This window comes from Vicia villosa, linkage group LG3 (genome assembly GCF_029867415.1).
Source record: "Vicia villosa cultivar HV-30 ecotype Madison, WI linkage group LG3, Vvil1.0, whole genome shotgun sequence".
Classification (NCBI taxonomy): Eukaryota; Viridiplantae; Streptophyta; class Magnoliopsida; order Fabales; family Fabaceae; genus Vicia; species Vicia villosa.
The window spans coordinates 45,765,334-45,775,352 of record NC_081182.1 but is presented as its reverse complement, the minus strand read 5'-3'; the positions used below and the strand labels follow the sequence as shown (position 1 = coordinate 45,775,352).

At 32.6% G+C, this 10,019-nt stretch overlaps 1 protein-coding gene across 1 annotated transcript; it reads left to right on the top strand.

The window, feature by feature from the left end:
- The first annotated feature begins 2,166 nt into the window (after positions 1-2,166).
- On the top strand, positions 2,167-5,629 carry LOC131655603 (probable LRR receptor-like serine/threonine-protein kinase At3g47570). Its single transcript, XM_058925440.1, has 2 exons — positions 2,167-4,820; positions 4,940-5,629. Exons 1-2 carry the CDS (start codon positions 2,225-2,227, stop codon positions 5,359-5,361), a joined length of 3,018 nt encoding a protein of 1,005 aa, XP_058781423.1. The 5' UTR covers positions 2,167-2,224; the 3' UTR covers positions 5,362-5,629.
- Positions 5,630-10,019: the final 4,390 nt, after the last annotated feature.

Sequence of the window (10,019 nt, the reverse complement as noted above, 5' to 3'; positions counted from 1 at the left end):
CAAATATACATAGGTTCAGAGTAAGCTTTCAAACAAAACCCAACAAATAGAGAAATACATAGAGAAGAATGAAGAAGAACCAAACATCTAACGAGTTGTTAGCTCCGATTGATGAGAAATCTGACTCCGAATAATTCATATGCAAGAGAGAGAACATATCTAGTAAGAATCAGTAAATTATATGCAAATGTGAGAATGAATAATAACCATCATATTTAAAAGAAAATGTTAGGATTAAACCGTAGCTTTCTCTGAATTATGTGCCAAAACTTCAAAAAATCTAGCACTTTTGCGAAGAAAGAAAAATCACTAACTAAATTTTAAAATTATTTTTTAATCACAACTTTTAATTTAAATTTAATGGTTGTTATTAAATTCTCACATTCTCATATAATTTACTCATTATATTTATATATATATATATATATATATATATATATATATATATATATATATATATATATATATATATATATATATATATATATATATATATATATATATATATTCTTTTGGATTGACTGCATTATAAAAAACAACATGAAGTTTCTTCAAGCTAGTTCTGGTGCAAAAGGGACACATGTGGAATCTGATGTTACAACATGTGTGCTGCAACATCTGGCCTCTTACAACATACATAATTTATTGCAGTTTTGGTTCAGACTTATTCTATCAAAGTTCCACTCTATAAAGAAGATCTACAAATTCATAATAAAAATTTAATTTGGATATTTTGCTGCACCACATGGAACTCGATGTTCCAACATATGCAGTGCAACATCTGTCCTGGACAACATATGCAGTCTATGAAGCACGAACACTTCTTGGAGCTGGCGTGTCGCGGTGTCCGACACTTGTATGACACCCGTACGACACATGTCGAAAAAGTTAAATAAGTGTCGGAAAAGTCAGACAAGTGTCACAAAAAAAATTATTTTCTTTGATTCGACACTCTTTGAATCGGTGTCCAACACCCATATGACACTCATTCAGAATTTGTCGGACAATTCACCCAGGTGTTTAAAAAAATGTTATTTATTTTCTTTGCTTTAATACACCTTATGTATTTTCAAACAATACACATAAAATAGTTAGCCTTGTATTGAAGCAATGTTATCGCTAAAAAATTGTAACATTAATTTTGATTAAAATATTTGTAACTCTTTTAATAATAAATGGATAAATAAGGGTCAAATACTACCATATATGTAGCTGTATCCGTGTCTTATATATTTCATATTATAGGAGTCGTAGTGTACGTGTCGTGTCGTGTTCCGGTGTCCATGTCAGAGTCGATGCTCCGTAGTATGCAGTACAAATTTAAACTACTTTTAACTTATATATTTTGCAATAAAAAACTTAAATTCATTATATAATTTTACCCTTCGTCTTCTTTTATACCTAAATAGGGGTGGAAATAGGCTGGGCCGAGCTAGGCTTTGCCAAGCCTAAGCCTGACCTGTCAAAAAAACGGAAGCCTAAGCCTGGCCTGTGGCCTGTCGTAGGCTTATTGTTTAGGCCTGAGTCTGGCCTATTCGAAGGCCTGATTAGCCTGTTAGCCTATATAAAAGCCTATTTGTTTTAGACATATGTATATAAGAAATTAATATAATGTTTAAATAGACTAACTAACTAAAAGACCAAGAGACTAAAAATTTGTTTGCATTGACTTATTTTAACTTATCTCTTAGCATAAGTTTTAGAAGACTATTTTTTTTAAGAGAACTTATGAAAACAATGTTCATCAGATGTTTTCATCTTATTTTCACAATTTCTTCAAGATAACCAAATTTTATTTATGTATTTTAATTCAAACTATAAAACATAACATAATGATAATAAAAAAATATTCATATTTATTTAAATAGACCGGCCTGATACACTTAAAAGGCTTCTTCTAGGGCCTGAGGCCTAACCTTTTTAAGTAAATAGGCTTATAAAAAATCCTAGGCCTTTTCTATTTAAAAATAATGTGTGGCCTGGCCTGAACCTATATAGGCTAGCCTGTAGGCCCCTGTTATCGGCTTGGCCTATTTCCACCCCTATACCTAAACTAAACGTGTGAACGTTTTCAACATGGAATTCTTCTAGAACACAAAAAAAATATCCTCTGGGACTATAATGAAAGTCTATATGCAGCATTAGACAACGAGGATTTCACTTATAAATACCTGCAGGCACATTAAAGTGTGAGACAGATTATAACTTTACCTCCTTAGCCACTATGATCCATGTACATCATATTTTGTTCTTATATTTCCTACTTCATAATTTTCATTTCATCATTTGCATCAGCAATAACACAGACAGAGATATACTTCTATCTTTCAAATTACAGCTAACTGATCCAAACAGTGCTTTGGCCAGTTGGAGACAAGATTCTAATCATTGTACCTGGTATGGAGTCAACTGTTCCAAAGCTGGTGAAAGAGTTCAATCTCTCACCTTATCAGGACTTGGCCTCTCTGGTAAACTACCTTCTAATCTCTCCAACCTCACTTACCTTCATTCACTTGACCTTTCCAACAACACTTTTCATGGTCAAATTCCCTTCCAATTTTCTCATCTCACATTCCTCAATGTCATTCATTTAGCTCTCAATAATCTCTCGGGTACACTTCCATCACAACTTGGTCAACTTCACAATCTACAAAGTTTAGACTTTTCTGTCAATAATCTCACAGGTGAAATTCCTTCAACTTTTGGCAATCTCATTTCTCTTGAGAATCTTTCTTTGGCAAATAACAAGTTTGTTGGTGAGATTCCAATAGAATTGGCCAATCTCCGTAATCTCTCAACACTTCAACTGTCAGTAAACAATTTCAGTGGCAAATTTCCTTCTTCTATTTTCTTCAACCTCTCTTGCTTAGTTTACTTATCTCTCACACAGAACAATCTATCAGGCCAGTTGCCGCAAAATTTCAGCAACGCCTTTCCAAATTTAACCACACTTGTTCTTGCAACTAATAGGTTTGAAGGGGTGATTCCAAATTCTATATCCAATTTATCACATCTTCAAGCTATTGATCTTGCTAACAATAGATTTCATGGGCCAATGCCTCTTTTCAACAATCTGAAAAACCTCACTCGTTTGACACTAAGTAATAACTTTCTCACTTCCACAACATCATTGAATTTACAGTTCTTTGATTCACTTAGAAACTCAACTCAGTTGCAAATTCTTATGGTCAATCATAACAACTTGGCTGGGGAACTTCCAAATTCTGTTGCCTATCTTTCAGGCAATCTACAACAGTTCTGTGTTTCGAATAATCAGCTAAATGGAAGCATTCCTAAAGGAATGAAAAAGTTTCAAAATCTCACATCCTTCTCTTTTGAATGGAATAATTTCACTGGAGAGTTCCCAATAGAACTTGGAACACTCAAGAAATTGCAGCAGCTTTGGATACACCAAAATAGATTGTTTGGCGAAATTCCAGACATATTTGGAAATCTTACAAATCTGTATAATCTTGGAATAAGAAACAACCAGTTCTCAGGTAGAATTCCCGCGAGCATTGGACAATGCAAGAAGTTGATTTATCTTGACTTGGGAATGAATAAGCTTGTCGGTGTCATACCAATGGAGATTTTTCAACTCTCTGGATTGACAACTTTGTACTTACGGGGAAACTCTTTGAATGGTTCGCTTCCTCCTGAAATCAACATGGAACAGCTAATGATCATGATTGTTTCAGACAACAACCTGTCGGGGAACATTTCTAAAATTGAAGTAAACGGATTGAAGGTACTTCAGATGGCAAGAAATAAATTTAGTGGCTCAATTCCAAATAGTCTAGGAGATTTAGCATCCCTTGAGAATTTGGATCTATCATCAAACAATCTCTCTGGTCCAATTCCTGAGAGTTTGGAAGAGCTTAAGTATATGGTGAGTTTAAATTTGTCTTTCAACAAATTGGAAGGAGAGGTTCCAATGAAAGGTGTTTTTACGAACCTAAGCCAGGTTGATCTCCAAGGTAACAACAGATTATGCGGCCTTAACAATCAAGTTATGCAAAAGTTGGGAGTCACTTTGTGTGTTGCAGGTAAAAAGCACAAGAGAAACAGTTTGCTCCTTATCATACTACCAATTATCGGTGCAAGTATTGTTTTGTTCGTTTCAATGCTTTCTTTGCTGTGGATGCTATATTCCTTTAAGACGAAAAAAAAGGAGGATAAAAGAAGTTTGTCATCAACTCCTCTAAAGGGTTTGCCTCAAAATATATCCTATGGTGATATTAAGCTTGCTACAAACAATTTTTCAGCTACAAACTTGGTTGGAAAAGGAGGCTTTGGTTCTGTTTACAAGGGAGTGTTCAACCTTAGCACTTACGAAAGTCAAACCACCACACTTGCTGTTAAAGTTTTTGACCTGCAACAAAGCAAAGCTTGTCAGAGTTTTAGTGCAGAATGTGAAACTTTGAAAAATGTTAGGCATCGGAATCTTGTCAAGGTGATCACTTCTTGTTCTAGTACTGATCACAAAGGGGATGATTTTAAGGCTCTTGTTATGCATTTCATTCCTAATGGTAATTTGGAGATGAGTTTATACCCAGAAGATCTCGAGTCGGGATCTTCACTAACCTTGTTGCAGAGGTTAAACATTGCTATTGATGTTGCATCTGCCATGGACTATTTGCACCATGATTGTGATCCACCAATAGTCCATTGTGATCTTAAACCACTCAACGTCCTACTAGATGAAGATATGGTTGCACATGTAGCAGATTTTGGGTTGGCGAGGTTTCTCTCTCAAAATGCATCAGAGAAACACAGCAGCACTCTACAACTGAAGGGGTCAATCGGGTATATTGCCCCAGGTGCTTATTAATGAGTTTTTCTCTTTTGATCTGTACTTTCTTTTACGTTTTTATTAATGCATAACTTTATATGTTGTGTATAACATATAGATATCTAATATTGGGATAACATGTTTCAGAATATGGTCTAGGAGGCAAGGCTTCAACTAGTGGTGATGTCTACAGTTTTGGGATCCTACTACTAGAGATGTTGATAGCCAAAAAACCAACAGATGAAATGTTCAAAGAAGGATTAAACATGAACAACTTTGTATCAGAAATGGATGCAAACCAATTACTGAATGTTGTTGATCAAAGGCTTATTAACCATCATGAATCTTCGATACAAAATTTCAGCAGCGACAGTCATAGTGGTGGATTCGGCGACATCAGCTATACTGATGGAAGTAACACATACTGGACTCAAAAAGCTGAGGAGTGCATAGCTGCTGCAATGAGAATTGGCTTGTCTTGTGTAGCACATCATCCCAAAGATAGGTTGACAATGAGAGAAGCCTTATCAAAATTGCATGGAATTAAGCAGTCTGTTCTTGGCTTGTGATGTTTGTTGGTGTCATTCAAGCCTATAGTGTGTAATCTGTACTTACTGGAGCGCAATCTGAAATATTTGCAATAAGGTTCATGTGGTCCAACTAAATAAATTATTTATGAATACAAATTTCAAATTAGATATGAATCAAGATAATGTTGTCAAGATTGGGAACGATAGAATCAAGATAATGCAGGCGTATAGGACATATTAAAAAATCTTTTGACGCAGAATCAAAATTGCACCATAATATTAATCTACCCTCGTATCCACTAGCAATCAAAGGGGAAACTGAAACACCACCAAAATATAGTACACTCACATTTTTACACAACAAGAAATTCACTGTTTCTTACACACAAAAAAAATAAAAGAAAAAAAAGGCTGAAAATCGATTTTTTTAAGGAATTTATGTGAATTTGCATTTTTAGCTAAAATTTTCTTGGATAATTTTATTTGCAAATAAATTCTTTAATAAATCTTCAACCAAAATATCTAGATAAATCTACGGGTAAAATGCTGGCTCATCCCGGCACAACTGCGCAGGAGAATTCAAGATGTCACCCTTGATATTATTTCTGGCACTCCGTATTTTCGTATTGACAAAAATGTCTTTGTTACTATTTACCTAAAAATAATTACATTTATTAAAAAAATAATTCACTTTTTAAAATCAGTAAATTTGAAATTTCCTGTACCCTCTTTGAAATTTCCGATATACGAAATCGAGTAGGTACCAGAAATTATTTGTATTTATAAAATTTCCGGTGGCGATTTACCGGAAATTTTTAAATTTTCGGTATTAATATAGAAAATCTGAGAAACTCACCGAAATTTTTGAAATTTCCGATTAGCCACAAAATCTACCAGAAATTTTGAAATTGCTTGAAATTTCTGGTATGTCTGCAGATCATGTTCTTGTGTAGTCCAGAGTCGTCAGCTTTTTTGATGGCTTTTTGTACAGACTTTACGAAGTTCTTCACCACAAATATCATATGTTTCCTATTCAACTAATGCAGTTTTGAATTGTTTTCCTGTATTTATGAAAGCGATAGTTTAATATTTATGTGTTGTAATGGACAAATATTTAAATCTCGATCTGAAGTTTTAGCACAGGCACGTGCTACTTGTAAATGACATGGTATTGTTGTTGTCACAATTCGTTTCGATTGTGCTAATGGAATACTAGGGATAAAGGATAAATTGATTATGAATTGTGAAAGAGAAGGAAATTACAAAAAAAGGAATACATCCGAAAAATATTAATTCCTCAGAAGGCATTATACTATGAAAGTTAAATGTCTGTTTAGGCTGAGATTTGTTCCAAGTGGTATCGGTTGGAAGGTGATGCACAAACATAAACTATCCAAGGATTTGGAAGGCCATGACATATTGGGTCGTCTAAAATATCATGAAAAAAAGTTTGCGAATGACATGATGAAGTACAATATGACTCTAAAGTACATAGTTGTTGCTTTGAAAGACAAAGATCCAAAATACCTCACGGTGTTACATAAATTATTAATGCTATATTTTAAAAGTTTTCATTTTTTTCAATAATTTAAAATATATTTTTCTAAAAAAATTATATTTCTCTTTTTCAAAAAAATAATTATATTTTTTAATACATATATAAAATGATAAATTGATTTTTAATAAAGAAAATGAGAAATAATTATTTTATTATTGAAATTAACACAATTACTATAAAAAAAAATTAAGAATCACCACCAACAATTTATATTATATGTGAGGAAGAATTAGTCAGCAACAAGATTATCATGCTTCAATATATCTGTGTTTGTCTATAAATACATATTCTTCAAGAGATGATAAATGTGCTTCCCATCCTAAACTTGCAATTTATATATTAAAAGAAATATGAAACCTTCCTACAAATTGAAGTCATTTGTTGCTCTTTTAGCAATACTTTTATTACTCATGTCATCTATGATGGTTAGTGATGCCCAATCCAATTTCAAACATGGTATGTTTCTGTTAACTTTTAATCTTCTTTTTTTTTTCTTTTTTTTTTCTTAATTGACAGAATGATTTTTATTTAAATTTCATATGGTTTATATGGTGTAGGGCGAAAACTGTTTCAAAATGATTATTATGGGATTGGTTACCCAACTGGACCGAGTGGATATGGAGCATATAGCCCTCCTACGTAACTCTTCTCATATTCTTTTTCTCTTAATTTTTATCTCTATATCAATTTTAATATTTCAATTATTATAAAATTAATTTATAATAAAGGAATAATGAAATTAAGAGACATAAAGAGCTCAAAAAAAAATAAAATGAAAAGAGATAAACAAGATCCAGACTAGGAGTGTTCGCGGTGTGGTTTTGACGAAAAAAATCATCCGAACCGCAAGAAAAAACATTGTGCGATTTGGTTTGGTTCGGTTGGCTTTTAAAAAAAAACGAACCAAACCAAACTATTGTAGTTTGATTCGGTTTGGTTGGTTCGATTTTTTACAAATATTTTATTGAGTCATACATACACATATAGATGACAACATAACTTTGTATTTAGACATTCATATACTGTCAAATAACAATAAAATTCGACATATTTTGACAACAACTTGTCATTTAAGATGTTAAAATTAAATTAGACAAAAGTGGAATAATAAACATAAAATAATAGCATAAAACAATATAAAAATTATTATAATGAAACAAAAAAATAGAAGAGACGAGAGATTAGTGAAGATGAAAAAAAAAACAAATAGTTAAGAGATTAGAGAAGAACATAAAAACGAAACTGAAATAGGGAACATTTGCATAAAAATGAGAAGGTGAAAAAGAAAGAATATAAGAGAGTAGAGATTAGAGAAGAAGAGGGAAGATGTATGTGGCAAAGAATGCACGATAATGCTGTTAGAGATTTGAGAAGATCGGGACTGAAATCATATGTGTAAGGATGAGAAAATTGTTCGTAATCATAAGGCTGAGGTATAATAGGTTTAAGTTTGGGTTGAATGGGGGATAATTAAAAGTTAGGTTGTAACATAATGCGGTTTGGTTCAGTTTGTAAAATACAAACCGCAAACCGAACCGAACCGTGCGGTTTTGTTAAAAGATGACCCAAACAAATTCGAACCAAATGCGATTTTTTGCGATTTCAGTTTTGTTTACGGTTTTCTATTGGGTTGATTTGGTTTGGTTTTGAACACCCTTAATCCAGACCAGTTAAATAGTACTTATCTATATAGCTTTGGATATATTTACTAAATAAGGAGTTATAAATTATTTGTATTTTATTTGGTAGTACAATTATAATAATTTGGCATGTCCAATTTCATTGCAATCATATGTAATAATATTATTCATTCTTGTAAAATGACGTCGATGACTTCTTTGTTTATCGTTTTTTGTGTTTTGTCTAGTATTTGATGTCGCTCTAATAATGTAACATTGGAGATGTGATCGTTATTTTTTATTCTACTTATTGTTGAGATGTTATTGAACTAATGTTTTATTTTGATTAAAGCAATTTCTATTTTTGAGACTACGAGAAGTAATTGAAAAGCTACCTCCACCCTACAACATTAAAGGAATAAGAATTCTCTTAGTTATGTTGGTTTCTTTAGAAGGTTCATAAAAGATATTTCAAAGATCACAAAGCCTTTATGTTAACTACTGCAGCATGACGTGTCATATGTCTTCAGTGTTGAATGTGATCAAGCTTTCAAAGCCTTGAAAAAGGCTTGATCTTTGCACCAATTGTGAAGGCGCGTGTCATATGTCTTCAGTGTTGAATGTGATCAAGCTTTCAAAGCCTTGAAAAAGGCTTGATCTTTGCACCAATTTTGAAGGCACCTGACTAGACAAAACCCTTCGATGCAAGTGATTTTGCTATTGAGGATGTTCTTGGACAAAGGAATGATAAATTGTTTCACACTATTTATTATGCTAGTAAGACACTAATAGAGACTCAAATTAACTACACTACCATTGAGAAGGAGTTGTTGTATGTTGTATTTTCTTTTGATAAAAGTAGAAAGATTAGTAACTCTTATTACAATAATCAAAATGATAGTCAATAGAATAGAGACAGAAAGAACAAAACCAACAGAGTAGATATCATATGGAGTGAAGGAGAAAGTTCGGAAACAAAAACCAATTATTACTTGAAAAAATCCGTGCAAGAGTTAAATAAAAGGCCACAAATCAGCAAAGCGACAAAAAGATCTTAAACAACATAAAAGACAACAACAATATACCCATACACAAAGAGGAAACTAGAATCTACAGTCATAGTCAACATAAAGAATCCAACCTTGATAACAACAATATTCAAGAAACCTCGAAAGAGAAAAAGTAGGTGAAAGTTACTAAGAGTATTATGCCCTTGCTAAAAGACCTTGACAACAACAATAAATGGAAGGATCAGTTAACATTCACCAAGAGTAGAAAGGATATATACTTCCTCCGGTCCTATTTATAAGAGACATTTGACTTTTTAGATGCATTCAATAATTAATGTATTTGGTCTATATGTTGTCCAAATACATTTATTATTGAATGTATCTAAAAAAGTGAATTGTCTCTTATAAATAGGACCAGAGGGAGTATTTTATAGCGAAAAACTTCAATCCCCAAAAAAACCTACAAACCTTGACAACAACAATAAATGGAAGGATCAGTTAACATTCAAC